General features: G+C 38.9%; 1 protein-coding gene across 7 annotated transcripts in view; it reads right to left on the bottom strand.

Moving 5' to 3' along the window:
* Window positions 1-689: 689 nt before the first annotated feature.
* The window catches only part of dlg3 (discs, large homolog 3 (Drosophila)), a 96,186-nt gene continuing 78,266 nt past the window's right edge, over window positions 690-18,609 (bottom strand). For 6 of the 7 annotated variants that reach the window (XM_053630509.1, XM_053630511.1, XM_053630512.1 and 3 more), the window contains 11 exons: window positions 16,828-16,942; window positions 10,288-10,464; window positions 9,592-9,667; window positions 8,963-9,065; window positions 7,138-7,179; window positions 6,479-6,529; window positions 6,276-6,377; window positions 5,984-6,156; window positions 5,720-5,829; window positions 2,269-2,360; window positions 690-2,123 (listed from right to left, as the gene is read on the bottom strand). In XM_053630509.1, the coding sequence (XP_053486484.1) occupies window positions 2,017-2,123; window positions 2,269-2,360; window positions 5,720-5,829; window positions 5,984-6,156; window positions 6,276-6,377; window positions 6,479-6,529; window positions 7,138-7,179; window positions 8,963-9,065; window positions 9,592-9,667; window positions 10,288-10,464; window positions 16,828-16,942 (1,148 nt within the window). In that variant the 3' untranslated portion in view covers window positions 690-2,016. The remainder of the gene's footprint in view (window positions 2,124-2,268; window positions 2,361-5,719; window positions 5,830-5,983; window positions 6,157-6,275; window positions 6,378-6,478; window positions 6,530-7,137; window positions 7,180-8,962; window positions 9,066-9,591; window positions 9,668-10,287; window positions 10,465-16,827; window positions 16,943-18,609) is intronic. The other variant, XM_053630510.1, reaches the window with a different exon arrangement.

The raw sequence follows: 18,609 nt of genomic DNA, 5'->3' as shown, positions 1-18,609 counted from the left end.
GCATAAGTGAGGGGATATTTACATTTTACAGCTAACACCCTTTGAAACAGTCTGTAAGCAGTTTATAAATGGCTCTGTTCCCTTCGATTATTCCCTGAACTCTGGTTTTGACACAAGTATGACAGCTGGTTTAGTGACAATGGTCACATCTGCTTAGGAAATGCCTGCAGATACAGTAGCTGGAGCGTGGTGGGCACAGCACTTTCATCACGTCCTGTAGCCATAGAAGAAAATGCTGGGTCCAAGGGTTATGAATCTTTCATCCAGGGAGACTTTAATAATCCTTTATCATTAAGCCTGCACAGTCCCTTCTTATGCAGAGCGGTAAAGCTCAGAACTGCAGTGGGCTTTTCCTCATGTTCAGTCAGACTGTGTACAGGAGGGTCACCACAGGTGTAGCATTCCCAAGGCATAGCAAATAACGAGCGATGATCCTGCAAGTAACTACTTAGCTTGACTAGATGCTCAGAAATCATTCATTCCTTTTAGGGAATATTCTATTGGCACATTTAATTTCCATCATGTCATTGCTGCCTTTTTACTGCCAAATTATTACATAAAGTCATCAGATTTCTGAGCGCACCCCGCTACAATGATAAACACAGTAGTCACATCAGCCCCAAAACAAATATAAAGAAAAAATATTTAAAATCATCCCAAACACATTTAATGAAAACATCTGGCAGGTCTAGGGAACTTAGGCCAATTCAGGCTCTATTGACTTTTAATATTGAGAAGGACATCCAATACAATTATTGTCTTAATTCTACCCGTTTTAAGGCTTCCCAGTTGGGCAGCATACAGGACAGTACCATGTTACCGTTCAGTCTGAAGAGAAAAGACTTGATAGGTTGAGAAAGTGCAAATGGGCTAGCTGCTGTTCAAAAGCTTAAGAGGAGCCTTGGATGCCAAAATCATTTTTCAAAAATCAGTCACTAAAAGATAAGCAATGATGAAACAAGGATTTCAGAGAGGTAAGACACTTAAGTCTATTGCACTCACAAGTCAGGCCTCCAATATGCAGTACAAAACTCAGAACACAGGTTTGATTGAGTCTTCCATTAAGCATTGATCAGTTGAGTAATTTGTAGCTTCCCCTCAGAATTAACTAATTTTATTAATTGTAAGGCAGTTTGGTGTTCTGCAGAGAGCCCAGTTACACCCCTCTACTCCATCTTTAATAAAGAGCAGCTAAAAAAAAAAAAAAAATGTGGAAAGAGAAAACACAAAAAACCAAGACAAAACTCTAACAGCCCTCCAAATAGACAATTCTAGTGAAGTGTAAAATGTGTACCATAGTATAATATTATGTAGTAAAATCTCCATAGGATTTTTATTTACCATGTGATTTCAGTAATATAAATGTATAGATTCATATTGTTTTCCATTTGTTCTGCCTTCAGTGGTTTCTTGATCAAGAACTGGCAGCGACAGCCAGCCAAATAGCAAACTTCTGTGTGATTACTGAGGATCACTGGGTTCTAAGATTCTCCACCAAATTTCTATAAACATGGTCAGTGATCCAGGAACAGTACCTTCAGCAGGTTTGGTTTGTGTTTAGTCCTCGTAGAAAACCTTGATGGTCTCTGATCCGCTTTTTCCATTTCTTTACAATGCAACAATAAACATATACAGGATTCCAGCTTTTCAGTCAGTCTCCATTTCCAAGGAACTTTTTTTTAATTCCCAACCCCACTCTTTCGTCGAGACACTGGCTTCCGAAGTCCATCCAAACACAAAGGATTTGTTCATTTTCCCTTTTTGTTTTACCAGACAAAAATAATTTGTAATGAAATTCCTAGTCTTGAACGGATTTGCTGAGAAACTCATGCAGGGGTGTGCACAGTCACAGTAATAGGGGATAAGACTTCTTTTAATCTGAGTTAACATAATGATGACACTAAAACTTGATATGAAACATTTCAGTAAAAAGGGAAGGAGAGGACTCGGGCTGGAGCAGGGCAGGGGTTGGAACATTACTCCGAATGCGTGCAGAGGATGGAGGCTGCACACTCTTCAGAGTTTTTCTGAGGACGGGATCCAGATGTAGGGGCCTGATTGCTCCTCGATGATCATCTTGATTTTATTGTAGATCTCTTCTAGTGAGTCACCCTGGACTATGGCTGTAAAATGAGAGAGGACACAAGCAGATCATTTAATTTAGTCAACTATAGCAAGATGCTCTAATTTCTATATCTCATTTAAAATAACGGAGTTATTCCATAATGACTTAGGCACATTTAGCCACAGAAAAACAAGAATGTTTACCTGTGAAATACTCTCCAAATTCCTGTTCAAGCTTCACTGCCTTATCAAAGACTTTATTGGCTTGCTCATACGTCTGCCTCTTGTTCATTTCCCTATAAAATGCAAATTCATTAATTTCTTTATTTAACCAGATTTTAAAAAACAAACAAACAAACAAAAAAAACACTAATTGAGATTAAAAATCTCTTTTACAAGCATGACCTGGCCAAGAGGGCAGCAACAAATAACAAATATACAAATTTACGACTTCAAAACACCACAATCAATGATAATTTACCAGGGGATAAAACAGAGTCTGTTAAAAGTACCTTAAACTTATTCAGTATGAACATATCCCACTAAATCTTACACCTAAATGGAGATAGCTAGGCTATGGGATAGACTGCAGGCAGACTGATGATAGCATAGCCTAGACCAGTGGTTTCTGGGTCGCCCAGTGGGCCTCAACAATTTGGTCGGAGCCACCAAGCCCATCCCTCCCACTAGTATGTTTTCTCTTTCTCACTCTCAGACAACCACACACACACACAATCAATCCCTAATGTAATGTAAAGATGCAAGATGTAATTATTAATAAAAAAAAAGGGGGATATATTCAGAAGTCTGTGTTTTTAATGTGTTTTCAAGACATCTTGCAAAAGGGGGGCCTCGGCCAAATGTTAATGCCATTTGGGGGGCCTTGCCCTGGAAAAGTTTGGAACCCCTGGCCCGGTGGTTCTCTAACTAGGGGCCGCCAGATGGCGCCAGGGGGACCGCGTAGAAATTCTAGAACATTTTTTTCCCCTAAATTAATTTTACCTGTACACAAGTCGGCATTGTCAACCTATGAACTATGGTGTACATAAAACTGAGAAATATTAATAAATTAAAGCAATTATACACAGCACACTAAGACACACCAAACAGAGGCATCTGTCGATATACTAGTGTACAGCACTGTTAGCTATACGCTGATAAAAACCTATAAAGGCCATTTAAAATGGAGAAGTTTTTAGACAGAGGATATAGTCTCTTAGCTGAGAAAGTTAATACAGAAGAGCCTAGCATGGAAAATAAAATAAAAAAAACTGCGAAAATGTGATGACTCTAGGGGGCCACAAAGGGATGCACCCTACACCGGGGGGGTGGGCTCATGCTGAAAAAGTTTGAGAACCACTGGCCTAGACCATATGTCAAACTGAAGGCCCATGGGCCAAACATGCTGGATGCAAGGCATGAAAAAGATTCAGAAATGTGTTGGCCATTAGTGTGATTAAATGCCTGATTCCAAATCCTGAAATGCATCACCTAGGGTTCATAGGAGTATCTCCTTCATATTGTAATATATTTTCAATATTCGTAAAACAAATATTAGGAGTTGCTTAGTTAATTTTTACTACATAACCAGTTATTTTTAAAAAGCCGTGGAAGTTAGTGTTTCCTGATTAGTGCAGTAAACATAGAATGCAATATCAAAGTGAATCATCTTACATAAAGTGAACTTTATTATGAACACCTGTACATTCATGCCATTATCTAAATCAGCCAATCATGTGACAGCAGCACAATGCAAAAAATTAGGCAGATACAGGTCAAGCACTTCAGTTTAAAAAAATAAATAAATAAAAAAGAAAGGAAAAAAAAAAAGTGTGATCTCTCTTTGACTTTGATCATGGCATAGATGTTTGTACCAGAAGGGCTGTTTCAGTAGTTCAATTGCTGATCACCTGGAAATTTCACACACAACAGTCTCTAGAATTTACACACACATCCTGCGAGTGGAGGATCTGCGGGCTCAAACACCTTGTTGATAAGAGAGGTCAGAGGAAAATGGCCAGATAGGTTCAGGCTACTAGGAGGGATATAGTAATTCAAATAACCCCTCTTTATAACCGTGGTGAGCAAAACAAAATAAAGCATCTCAGAACACACATCAAGCCTTGACATGGATTGGCTATAACAGCATAAGACCACATCAGGTTCTACTCCTGTCAGCCAAGAACAAGAATCTGAGGCTAATTCATGGGCACAGACTCACCCAAAATGGACAGTTGAAGAGTAGGAAAAGACCAGGTGATTTTTTTTTTTCTCTAGTCTTCAACTGTTTAGTTTCGATGAGTCTGTGCCCATGATAGCCTCAGATTCTTGTTCTTGGCTGACAGGAGTAGAACCTGATGTGGTCTTATACTGTAGCACATCCACCTCAAGGTTTGATGTTTTGTGCATGCTGAGATGCTTTTCAGCTCACCACAATTTCAAAGAGTGATTATACATGAGTTACTACAGTATACTCTAATCAGCCATAACATCAAAACCACCTGCCTAATATTGTGTAGGTCCCCCTTGTGCCACCAAAACAGCTCTGACCCGTTGAAGCACGGACTCCACAAGACCTCTGAAGGTGTGCTGTGGTATCTGGCACCAAGACGTTAGCAGCAGATCCTTTAAGTCCTGTAAGTTGCAAGGTGGGGCCTCCATGGATTGGACTTGTTTGTCCATCACAGCCCACAGATCCTCGATTGGATTGAGATCTGGGGAATTTGGAAGCAGAGTCAACACCTTGAACTCTTTGTCATGTTCCTCAAACCATTCCTGAACATTTTTTGCAGTGTAGCAGGGTGCATGATCCTGCTGAAAGAGGCCACTGCTATTAGGCGAATACCACTGCCATGAAGGGGTGTACTTCGTCTGTAACAATGTTTAGGTAGTTGGTACATGTCAAAGTAACAGCCACATGAATGCTAGGACCCAGGATTTCCTAGCAGAACATTTAGCAGAGCATCAGACTGCCCCACTGGCTTGCCTTGTTCTCACAGTGCATCATGGTGCCATCTCTTCCCCAGGTATGCAAGACACATGCATCTGGCCGTTCACATGATGTAAAATAATAATAATAATAAAATAAATAAATAAATGAATGTATGAATAAAGTGATTCATCAGACCAAGCCACCTTCTTCCACTGCTCCATGGTCCAGTTCTGACGCTCACGTGCCCATTGTAGGCACTTTCACCAGTGGACAGGGGTCAGCATGGGTACTCTGACCAGTCTACAGATATACAGCCCCATACTCAGCAAGCTGCGAGGCACTGTGTTCTGACACCTTTCTATCATAGCCAGCATTAATTTTTCCAGCAATTTGTGTCACAGTAGCTCTAATGACGAATCAGACCAGACCTGATAATCCTTTTTATTCACTTCACCTGGTTTTAATGTTATGGCTGATTGGTGTATATAAACACAAAGCCTTGGTTATGGCCCTTCAAAACACTCACAAAAATACTGATGTGCCCCAGACAAAATTTAGTTTGGCAACCCTGGCCTAGGCAATAAATACTCACATTTCCATATCCTTTTTAAATCTTAACATAGTAAACTGTTGAATACCACCACATATACGGCAGGGGGGAATTATTAAACATCTTAATGAATTTACTTCACCCCCGAGCTGAGATGGGAAGTTAAAACTTACATTAGAGCATCAACGGATTTTGGTTTGATGAAAATGGAAATAGGATAGAGCTGTGCTTGCTGGAGTCTCTTTATGGCATTCCCAGACACATCCAAGATGCAATGCTTCCCCTAAAGCACAAAGACAGAAAATGCATGGGTTTTCCACACTCCTGTTAAATAAAATATTTGCCATATTGAATCAGATGTAAACAAGTGAATTTGTTTAAAGAACAGGTTAAGGTTCTGTGCGATGTTTCATTAGCATGTGTAAGCCATTACGAACCCGTTCAGCCACTGCCCGTACTGACAGAATACTGGTCCCATAGAGGTTCTCATTGAACTGGCCTGCTTCAATGAACTTGTTGTCCTGAATGTCTTTCTCCATCTGCTCTCTTGAAGCCACAAAGTGGTAATCCTGCCCATCCATCTCATTCTCTCGCCGCGGACGAGTTGTATCTGGGGAGTGGATTGCTTATGGTTTATTCCATGAATGCGTTTCCGTTTAAAGCCAAATAAAAACAAGAACAAGCAGAACCATTGATGACACTGCCTCTGGCTGAATTCGGCACACTTACGTGGAACACAGGATCCAAACTTATGGGGAAACTCTGAGATCAAGTCATCATTTACTCTGTCCTTCATTGGACCCAAGATGATCACAGGCCTTGTGTAATGAACTACAAGAGCAGGAATAAATACCAAATGTGAAACTCAAGGTGATTTTTCCAGTGTAGAGATTAGATTTGCACAGATTGTGTTTCTAAAACCGAATACTTACTCTCCTGTCGAGTCACTGGCTCATAGGATAAAATTGTGTCCTCTTGACCTTCTATATGATTAAAAAAATAAGGCAAAAATAAATGGTGGTATAATACGAAGGATTTGGCTTATTCTCATGCATGTCCACTTAAGATTCCAAAAGGACTCTTTGCTAACTCTCACAGGCTCTCCACACTCACTTTCAATTTCTTCTCCTTCCTCGTTCTTAACTTTGATTTCTACTGTGCATTTATGTACAAGGTTTGCAATTTCATTAGAACAATGTTTGAACTCCATAACCTTAGACCTATTGTTTCTCAAACCAGCATATCACAAAGTGCATTCTGAGTGAGCGGAATCTTAAGAAAGGCTTTCCTAGACAAAAAATACAGAAGAAAAAAAACTTGTATATATTTTTTGTTCCTAGACAAAAAATAAATAAATAAAAATAGGGGGTTCCTAGACATGAGAGTAAAATGTCTTTAACAGAATATTTCAGTTTGTAGGCAATTACACATGAACAAAAAGATTTAAACCCCCCAAATCATGACAACAGTACCCAAGTTGAATTATCTCTGTAATACAATAAAGTGAAATATTTAAATGCATTGAATACTAAAAAATTTTAATAATGAAATGATGATTGTTCACACAATAATGGGCTTTCAAGTCACTTACTGGAGCTGCTCTCACTGTCACTGGTATTAGATGTCAAACACTCTGCAGAAAGAAAGGGAAGGTTCAAAATATCTCCATGTGAACAGTTTTAAAATTAGTACAAAGTACAGATTAACTTGAAGAAAACATCATCTCACTGTTATATTACAGAAAGGAAATAGAGAGCAGAAATAAAAGGAAAGCAAGTCTTGCACATGCACACAGATGTTCACCAGTTCCTTTATAGAGAAGTGGTAGGAGGTGGCAGTACAAGTAAATTAAGTATTTCCTCCTGTACAGTCCCAAATGACCTCCACTCCCTGGTCAGGGTTTCCTATGGCCGTGTCTGTGTTACTACAGCAGAAACCGATACTACAAATCGTGCCAAAGTAAACACCCTGGTATTCAGTTTCTCACTGGAATCAAAAGGTGGACAGCATCACATCCGCAAGATACTAACTACAGGTTTCAACAGCTCATTTAACACCAGTTGTAATCTCAAATACACATCAGCACTATGTGACTTGATTTGTACTTTGCTTGGTAATTTGCTTGATTTAGGAGACAATGAAAACTCTCTTATTTTACTACAGTTTTGATCATGAAGATCATTAACACTATTTCAACTCGCTTTTCTCGACTGTTTAACAGCATGGGTGTGAGAATCAAGGAAAACATCAGATCAAGTGAAGCTACCTTACTGTTTCACGACAGAAAGCATGGCCGGTGTCTTTCGCATTGACTTTTTACTGTGCTAACACCAGTTCATATCTGGTGCACTGGCCATGAATTAATACGGTTGATTCGCTATACATTCTATCCATGCTTCAGTACAATAAATAAAGTATGAAATCCCGAACAGAGACAAAAGTTTTATAGCTAATACTGGAAGAATATGAAAGTATTTCACACTAGGGCTGTCAGAATTCATCTCACTAAATATTATTTACATGTTAATCCATGTTTGAATGGTTAAGATCCTAAGTTGTACATTTACTCACCCAGCACATGTCTATTGAAACCTTGTGGCTTGAGGTAGGAAAAGGGCACTCTCTTATTTACTTTGTTTAAGAAAGCAAACTTCTGTAGTTTAATTGAAACAAAACATAGTGTAGTGCTGCTGCTAATGTTATCTCTCCAACAGTCTCTCGTTATAATCTCTTATAAATATTGTGATATTTAACATATTCATATTCTAACTGGGTGATTGCTGGTGGATGTGAGGGGGGGGGGAGCTTTATGTGTGGCATTCTGAGCTCAAGGGACAGCTGCTTGATAAGTATAACCACACACACTTACTCAAACTCTTTGATCCATAAAAGTCATCGCTTAACCCTGGGAAGTCCTGAGTGTCCCGAAAGGTGAAAGCAGAAACAAAGAAAAGAGAGCAGACAGGAAGAAATAGATGTTAGTGAGAGGCCGAAAAGAAGGGTGTAGTGCTCTCTGGGGATGGAGAGGGAGACTAACACAAACTGGCTGTGCTCTCGGTCTGATTAGTCTACAGTGTACCCATGTAGAATATTGCTTCAAGCATTAAATTGGAATAATGATAATCAGAGATTTTGCAGGCAAATGAATAGCACTAGGTAAAGCACAGCACTGGAGTATTAGTGCATCTCTACACCAGTGAGCAGCAGACATCTGAGACCTCGCTCAGAGCACACAGAGGCCAGAGAACACTGTATTCTGATTGGTTCCGCTGTCTCATGGGGAGGACTTAAAGGTATGACGAGGCACCAAAAGCCAGCCGCACGCTGTCCCAAAGGCAAGCATGAAGGAGGATGAAGCATGAAGGACAGCAGGTATTAGAGCCCTTAAACCCCTGCACACACACTTATATACTCACGTTCAGGCTCCACCAAATCCTGCACAATATTCTCCTTGCTCTTGTAAAACGGGAACTTGCGTGACAGGTTGAAGCTTTTTTTGCGCTTTACTTTGACTGGCTGCTGGGAGGTGACCACATGAGGGGAGTGGAAATGAGAGATGAAAAACAGAACAAATGGGTTTCAATACAGTCAACAGCACACCAACAGCTAGCAAACACAAGCATGCAAAAAAAAAGAAGAAGAAATAAATTAAACAACTGATGGAGTGTAATGTATCAGAGACATTCATCATGGGCAATGAATGAGTACAAGTGGGAAAAATTCCAAAAATATCATATTAAAAAAGAGGAATATGATCTGAATCTAATTTAAGGTCCATGCAAAATCATTAGACCAAACCGAATGTTTAGATGTCTCACCATCACAGAGTGTAATGATTGAATTTCTGTATTATTACGTGTATGTGTGTAGATCTGTCCATCTCTACACACTCAGTGACACGTGAGCCGCCTTATGAGGAGCCTGCTATTCTCCGACTATAGTAAGGTCCCTTTACCCATACCTGAATCAGGTAGATCATCTAGCATGTAGTTTACACAGGATGACAGGGTGGGAAGGGAGTGAGGTGCATTTCAATTGCACTCACCCTATTGGACTCAATCATGCCGGTCCTAGCATGGAACTTGACAGTTTTTAACCGAGCACGCTCTTTCTTTTCCACCCTGTGTTAAGGGAAAAATGCAGTGTTTAGTTAAATAATTCTGCTGCTTTCTCAACTGGCTCAACAAATGGTATGCCAAAAACGCTATTCATAAGTGACTGAGCACCAACATCAGGCTTTGTTTACTGTGTACACACATTGTTGTTTGTTGTGTAGATACCATTACATATTCCATGAGCTAGACTGTAAACGAATTAGAAATGAGATGCATTTTCTATGGAGTATACTGTGTATTCTGAAAAGCACCCAACTGTTTTTTTTTTGTTTTTTTGTTTTTTTACCTTTTACAAATCTGTATGATAATCCAAATGGTTACATATACCAACACTGAACTGACCAGCATTATATGTGAAAATTTTGGTTTGTTATTTGGTTGCAGCAACATTGCAGCTGTACTGCCAGTGTTCAGCTCTTTGTTCTACCCCCCGCCACTTCTCTCTCAATAACCAATCAGAGATTAGAAATGAATGGACTAGATTACCGTATTACTCATTGAACTGTTTGCTAGTAAATACATCTGCTTTTTTTTTTTTTTATTGAATATGATTAATTTAGCACAACTGTTCTTATTTTGAAGTAAACTTTGTAATCTTTTGTCAGGGGTGATGAGTAATGCTGTACCTTTTCTTGCTGGGAATGACCCCGATCTGCTCACTTTCACCATGGGAAGTGACGAGCCGTGCCTGCCACCACTCGTCATCAGAAGCATTGATGACATGTAGAATGTCTCCATATGAGAAGCTCAGGCCCTGGCTGGGTAGGCAGCTGTCTCTGGTACGGTCGTAATCAAACAGAGCCCTGCAGAAATGAGGGACAAATTCGATCATTACTCTCTACATGTGTCAAAAATCAAATTAAGAATAATTAAGAAAAAGGGAGCTTTAATGACTAATCGTTATTTAAATTCGATATATACTCAATATATAGAGATACACACACACACACATATAGGTGGCAAATTAAAGGAAACAAGTGTGTTACTAAGATGCTGGGCCAGTACAAGCTGCCAGAACAGCTTCAGTGCACCTTGGCCAAAAATTGTACAAGTCTCTTGAACTGAACTGGAGAAATAAACACCATTCTTCTAAAACATGGTGGTGGTCATGGAGAGCGCTGCCTAAGGCCCTGTTCACACATGGTATTAACATCCATCTCAAAAAGACAGCCGAAACGCGTAGCCTTTTACACCTGCCATTTTGAATGTGTCTCCAGTGACCACTTCTAATCAGATTTCATACATCCTTTACGCTGAAGGACGAGTGGCACTCACATTTATTAAGTCAATCATCCGTTGCATTTGTTTTCAGGCAGAAATGCCCCATAAATCCTCGCTCATGTACAGGCCGTTTCAAACATTTTAAATGCATGGTCTGACTAATGACGCAGTCGATTTTGTGCTCCTTCGTTGCTGTCGGGACCGCATGAAGACACTTTTGTGTTCAATCTACAAATGCAATGTGGCCATATGCATCCCAAACCACCAGATGTGAACAAGACCGAATGCATCAGTCCATAATCTCCCATGGGTGAGATCTTCTGACTGTGAAGGCCATAGAATATCATTTACATCATTTTCATCCTCATCAAATCATTCAGTGATCACTCGTTCCCTGTGGATGGAGCTCCGTCATCCGGAAAGAGACCACTCTGATCAGGACAGAAATTTTTCATCATAGGATAAAGGTGATTAGTCTGAATAACTTTGTATTGATTTGCAGTGACCCTTCTCTAAGGCAGAGTTTCACCAACCAGGGATTCGTGAACCCCTAGGGGTTCATGATGGTATTGCAAACGGTTTGTGAGACTGATGTAAATGTCAGTCTCATTAAATAAAAATTTGGAACAAAGTTATAATTGTAATAATAAATATATGATAAAGTAATAATATATTTAAAATAGTGACCTGATACATGCTAAATGTTATACCATTTATTGCAATATTTCACTTACTTAAAATCTCAAGAGGATGAGGAAGAAAAAAATGGGGACAGTAAGGGGAAAAAGTGGACACAAACCATTCTAGCAATTTGCTCCCCATAGCACAACAGAAGCACCACATGACCCCAGCACTGTCGGGCCCTTGAGCAAGGCCCTTAACCCTCAACTATATAAATGTAAGTTCTGGATAAGGGTGCCTGCCAAACACCACAAAAATGTCAATCTAAAATGTGTATACATGTATACACACACGCGCACAGAAACCATTCAAATTTTAATGCAAGAATGAAAGTTTGGTGATGTGCAACCAAATATTAAATGTTATTTACTTTAAGACTGTCTATTCCAATACATTTTGCACTGCATTAATAAATAAAGAATAATAAAGACACTGAGACTGGTTACTGACAAATCTGTGCACAAAAAAAATCGATGTGTGTGCCAAGTATTACAGGGATACACAAAGTTGGAATGGGCTACAAAAGCATTTCTAAAGACCTGGGTGTTCTTCAATCCATGATGAGATAAACTGTCTAAAAATGGAGAAAATTCAGGACTGCTGCTACTCTTTGTTCATGTGTCCACAATCAGAAAAAAATTAAAAAGATTTGTGTTAATGGAAGGACACCACAAAGAAAACCGCTCCGGTCTTTTAAATAATAAATAAATAAATAAATAAATAAAATTTAAAAAACTTTCAAGCTTGCCAAAAATCACCTGCATGTTCCACAACACCTGTGAAATGTTCTGTGGAGAGATTAGTCCAAAAATGTAACTTTGTCAATAATAAACAACGTGTTTGCAGGAAAATAGGCACTGCACACCAACACCAAAACCTCATCCCTACTGTGAAGCATGGTGCATGGAGTTTCATGGAGTAGAGCTGCTTTACTGCCTCAAGGCTTGGATGCCTTGTAATCACAGAGGGAACAATGAATTCAAAACTGCATTAAGACATTTTACAGGAGAACGGCAGGGCAACAGTCCATGACCTCAAGCTTAAGAGAGTTTGGGTGATGCAACAAGACAATGACTCAAAGCACAAGTAAGTCAACTAAAGGATAGCTGAAAAAAAGATTAACATTCATGTTTTGGAAAGGCCAAGTCATGGATCCTGACCATAATCCATTTAAGACGCTGTGGCATGACCTGAAGAGGACTGTTCGATCAAGACCGGCCAAAAATACTGATGAATTGAACCCGTTTTTATATGGAGGAATGGATCCAAAATTCCTCCTCATCATTGTGCCAGTCTTGTAAGCAGCTACAGGAAACATTTGGTGGAGGTTGTTGCTGCTAAAATGTAAAAGTTATTAAATTCAAGGCTTCACTTTTTCTAGGCCGCACTGTGAATGGTTACTCAATGTGCTCAATAAAGACGTGAAAAGTACTACTGTTTGTTGGGAAACAGAATTATGTATTTGGGTTAGAGAAACACCACAATGATCAACTTCCCCTAGGCTGAGTGAATTGTTCCAGGTGGTAGGTGAAAAAGACAAGAGAGTCATGCACTGTGCCCAGGACAGAGCCTCTATTTTTACCTTGTCAGACCGGTAATTCCCAAAAGAACCTGGGAGAACCTGCTCCACTCGTTTTTCTTTCCACTGACATTCTACTGTATGTTCAACAAGTTATATAGGCCTCTTGTTTGTGACTGTGCTGTGAAATTCATGACATTCAGACTGATTTTTACTAATTACAGAATTTAATGTCTGTTAGTTAAACAGTAAGGATGGACTGCATGTATGTGCACGATGTAACATGAAACGCAGCTTACTGCCTGCATCTTGTTAACTTCTGATGTGACTTTTCAGGTAGAACGCCGAACAATATTTAAAAATATTTATTCACACATTACAGATGTACAGCAATTGACTGATTTTTACTTTCAACAAACCCTGTATATTTGCTAACATTACACAGTGCCATGAAAATGTGTTTGCCCCCTGTCTGAATTTGTGCACATTTCAAACACTGAATGACACCATCACCCTGGGGTAACAAAAACCACTGTGTGATAGACATGTTATGTGTTTATTAAGAATATATATTCAACCCCTAATCCCCCTATGTTAGAAAATTATTGTAACCAGCTATTGAAAGGGCCCACTCCATTTCTCCACCCGCACTGAACAGCAATAACTGCAATCAAACGCTTTCTGAAGTTGTTAATTAGTGTCTCAACGCTTTGGAGGAATTTTGGCCCACTCCTTCTTGCAGAATTGATTCAGCTCAGTGACATTTGTAGGCCTTCGAGCATAAACTGTGCATTTCAGGTCCTGCCACAACATTTCAATAGGGCTTATGTCTGGACATTGACTACGCCATTCCAAAAGTGTAAATTTCTTGTTTTTTTTTTAACCATTGTGGGGTGACTTGCTTGTGTGCTTTGGATCATTGTCTTGTTGCATAACCCAAGTGCACTTCAGCTTCAGACAGATGACCAAACATTCTTCTGAAGAATTCTCTGATGCAGAGCAGAATTCAGAGTTCCCAACACGTCCAAGTCCTGATGCAGCAAAGCATCCCTAAACCATCACACTAATATCAGAGTGCTTCACATAACAGAGCCCATGTTGACCAAAAAGCTTCACTTTAGATTAATCTGTCCATAACACATGGTTCCAGAACTCAGGATCATCTCTGTGTTTCTTGGCAAACTTGAGACAAGCATTTATATTCTTCCTGGATAGCAATGGTTTCTGCGGTGCTAGTCTGCAATGGGTCCCATTCTTGCCCCAAGTTTTTATAATGGTTGAGTCATGAACACTGACCTTAGCTGAGGCATGAGAGGCCTGCAATTCTTTAGATGTTTTTATCTGGATGATTTTACACCTTGCTCTTGGAGAGATTTTGGAAGGGCATCCATTCCTGGGAATATTGACTACTCTTCCAATCTTTCTCCATTTGGACAGTATGGCTCTGATAGTGGTTCAGTGAAGCCTCAGAGCCTTGGAAATGGCTGGCTTTGTAACCTTTTCCAGACTGATAGACATCCAGAAACTTGTTTTTTTCCCCCTTAGGTCTTCAGGAAACTCTCTTCTTTGTGGCATGATGTGCCTGGCTGGACAACCTGTATGCTTCTAAGTTCACTCTGATTTAAAGCCTCAATGTTAGTTAGACAGGGCTGGCCCAAATCAAGACTAATCCTTAACTGAAGCACTCACACTGGTTATTGATCACTGATACTAATTAACTCTTCAATTTGGTTGCATTACCAGGTTGCACCTTTTCACACCTGATTGTATAACTGACACCTTGTACACTAAAGACATGAAAGAAGAAACAAACTTGTGTCAATTCTCCTGCCAGACTCTATCGCTATACTTATACAATCCTCTATAAAATCAGACTAAATATAATGTGAAAAACGTGCACAAATTCAGGAATTTCACAGCAGCGTACATATAACACATTGTACATTCCCATGGTATGGCTGACATTTGCAAGGCATTGTGATCGTATTTAACTATTCATCCTTAAGCAGTTCCATGAACTTGTGCCACTGGTCTATTCACATTGTACAAAGAGTGACGCTTCTGTTCACCTCGTAGCTTGTACTCATACTAAACCCTGCAATCGAGAAATCATTTTTTGTATCCCAAAAGTACAGAATATGAAAAACCTGCTTTTCGAATGTTTACACATGTAGCTCTCCCACCAGAACAAAACACTGCAAACAGCCATCAGCTTAATCAAACACTCAGGTACAATTACTGTTTTAGGTTCAGCCCATTAACTGCTTCATACATTCAACAGCACAGTCTGGAGTACTATAGGTATTAGGTTTTAGTCAGTTTAAGTCCCATGTACATTTTTTCTTGCCTCCAGATATTGGTTTAACCCACCAAAACCTGTCATTCTTCCTTCCACCCCACCCCATAACATTCGCGCACACTGTGAAATTGACTCGTATGAAATCTAACAAGAACAATGCTCTGTCTGTGACCTTTAACTGTACATCTTATTTCTCTTTAAGGTTTGTTCATTGTTGGATGGTAATTTAGGAAGATAAGCAAAGTGACCCAAATATTGTCGGTAGTGCCATGAACACATGCACAAATATTAACATTATGAACTTTTGAAATGTTAAATAATATTTACACATAGATTGCCTAGAGAGTGTAGTACCATTGACCCATAGAGACAAGTCCCCACTTTACGCAAGCATTTAGGTTACTTACATTTTACTTGAATGGATTTATTAAAAAAAAAAAAAAATTATGTGCTCCATCATTTATCATGACACAAACACTGAATGTGCAAATAGTTTTGTATTTTAAAGGTTTTGCAACCTTGTAATCTACACCAGAAAAGGATTCCTCTCTCCTTCAGTGCCTCTAGTATGTGTTCTCACAACACAATCCGCTAACATACAACATTTCTCATAGTTAAAACTGTTTGCATAAATGTGTATGTGATAAACAGATTATTGAACACTTCGTATAAAATCTTTGGTCAATTTTTCTTTAGGCTTTTTGAACTTGCTTGTGGCTCAGTGTTTTAAAATACACATCTTTTCATAAGAGTTTTGTCTCATAGTAACCAGAGCAACAGCAACACTAATAAGCACAGTTAATGTTGTCCAACATGGATTATACCATTATTCTAAGATTATGGACTCCATTTCTATGATAGAAAACGTTTAACCAAAATGTCAGACCATCTTTTCGTGCATGATTTTAGTAAAATCTAAACATATTTAAGCGTTAAGGTTTAAGGGGCTGTGTAAAAAAATATTTTATAATTAATTTACCAAATCTGCTTTGATGTGTAAAAAGTGGTATGTGTTAAAAATAATAGCTGTCATTAGACATTATTAAACTGGCATTTGTGCCGTTCACAATTGGTCGGTCATCCTGTTCCCATTCGACCGGCTTTGCTGTAATTGATCAGAACAGTGCCACATCTCTCATGCGCGCTCTGACACTAATTACAAAAGGGGCCTTAGACTAAAAATTGAGAACCTCTGCACAACTTTTACACCAAAAAAGGTCAGTAATAGTTGCATGACTACGAATACCTGATGTATGAGGTGTAGCTGTCTCTGATACACACTTTATCAGTCAGGGCAAAGTACAAAAGGTTAAATAAATGAAATGCTCAACCACACAGAAGCATTTCAGCAACTCACCTGCGTGAGATGGTTTAAACCTATTGATTTTCTACAAGTAGTGACCATTAACTGTATGCAGGAGGGTGAGTTTGTCATGCATCTCTTACCTGACATAGAGGGAGCGCTTTTCACTGGTGCGTAGGGAACCTGACCCAGAACTCATGCTGCTGTTCATCATCTGCTCCCGCAAGTCGTGGATCTTAGACTCAAAACGACTGTACTCTGCAAAAAAAAAAAAAAAAACATTAAAAAAAAAAACCCCACAATAACACCATCAATAACACACTATTCAAAAGCATCAACTCAACTCAAAGAGTTGCTGACTTAGAACTGGAGAGAATGCAAACTCATAACATACATTAGGGGTGTAACAATACACAAAATCCAAGTTCAATATACTAAGGTGCTATCTCTATTCATATTTGATACAGCAAAACATCTGAATGATTCCCACTCATGTTAATGAAGCTCCGCCCACAGGATCTATGGTGATCTGTACAGTTTGTTTCCCAAACTGTTTTTTCCTCAGAGACTTCAACTTTTGCTAAAGTCACAGATTAATCCACTGTTTATATATAAAAATAAAAAAATTTTTTAAAAAAATCACATTCTACATATCTTCCAGGTTATTTCTACAAGGAATAATAATAAAAAAAGATTGACTATTGCATCTTTAATTTCGGTGTTTAAATGATCCACTCACGATCCACAAAGCTGTGCTTTAGAATGTTACAAAATTAAACATGACTAGCTTTCTCTTGCATCGCTCTGGGGGGCGTGTCTGAAGCTCAGAGTTTCCCATTCTGCTGTTTGCTTGTTGTGCTCTCAGTCACATAGCTATCGGTGTTGAATCGGCGAGGAAAGGTTTTATGAATGTAGCAGAGAGTTTGCTGCGCTGTAGTAGCGCTGGTGTATTGTGAACACATTCGGTGGATTCAGCACACTGTAATGTTCCAGTCCACCACATACTGGCTGTCAGTGTTATAATTTACCTGGAAGCTGAGGTGCTCCCATATGCTATACAATATTTGAGCGTGTTTCTTTTTAAACCACTGTATCCTTATCTGAGATCAAGAGGAAGCTACTTTTTCAGGAGAGTATGAGCTTGATTAAGTTGAAATGTATATATAAAAAAAATTCACATAATACATTAATAGCCTACTTTATTATGCAGTGTGTTCATTGCATTTTTCGCAGCTTCATATCAAACCAAACAATATGATTCACCATATAGTTACACCCCTAAAAGCAATTCAGGCTCCCGGCAAATACCTGCCACACAGGACACAAAGTAAAACCCAACAGCTAACCACACACCCATGAACGACTTCAGAAATAGTGGATATTCGTCATGTATTCTAATAAATATTTCCAGGTAATTAATTATGCATAATTATTAAGCTGAACATACCGACTTTCTCATAGTGGGATGAAGACCTTAAACAAAGGTTTCACATAAACAGTAGTCACTGACAACAGAGATCGACCAATATTGATTTTTTTTTTTTTTTTTATAAACGATACTGATTATTTGCATGTTTGTGTGCCTGATAACCAATATGCAAAACCGATATTTATTTACTGTTTCACTTTTGTTTTTGACACAATGATAACACCACTGAACAAACCGTTTCATTTATAACAATTTTGTCAATTTCACTTGCTACTTGCATGCAAAACAAAACAACTCTTATTTATGCACCAGTAAATAGAGGGGTGTGAAAGAGTGCGAAAAATAAAGTGCACTGTTAAAGTGCATTTTAAACAAACAAACAAACAAACATAAATAAATAAATAAGGCTTCAATGGGGTAAACAGGTAAAACTAATAAAGCACATAAAAATAACTAACCAATAAACAAAAAACAGATGCAGTTCTGCAAGGGCTGC

This window comes from Ictalurus furcatus, chromosome 8 (assembly GCF_023375685.1).
Source record: "Ictalurus furcatus strain D&B chromosome 8, Billie_1.0, whole genome shotgun sequence".
In the NCBI taxonomy this organism is placed as follows: Eukaryota; Metazoa; Chordata; class Actinopteri; order Siluriformes; family Ictaluridae; genus Ictalurus; species Ictalurus furcatus.
This window is presented reverse-complemented; position numbering and strand designations above follow the sequence as displayed.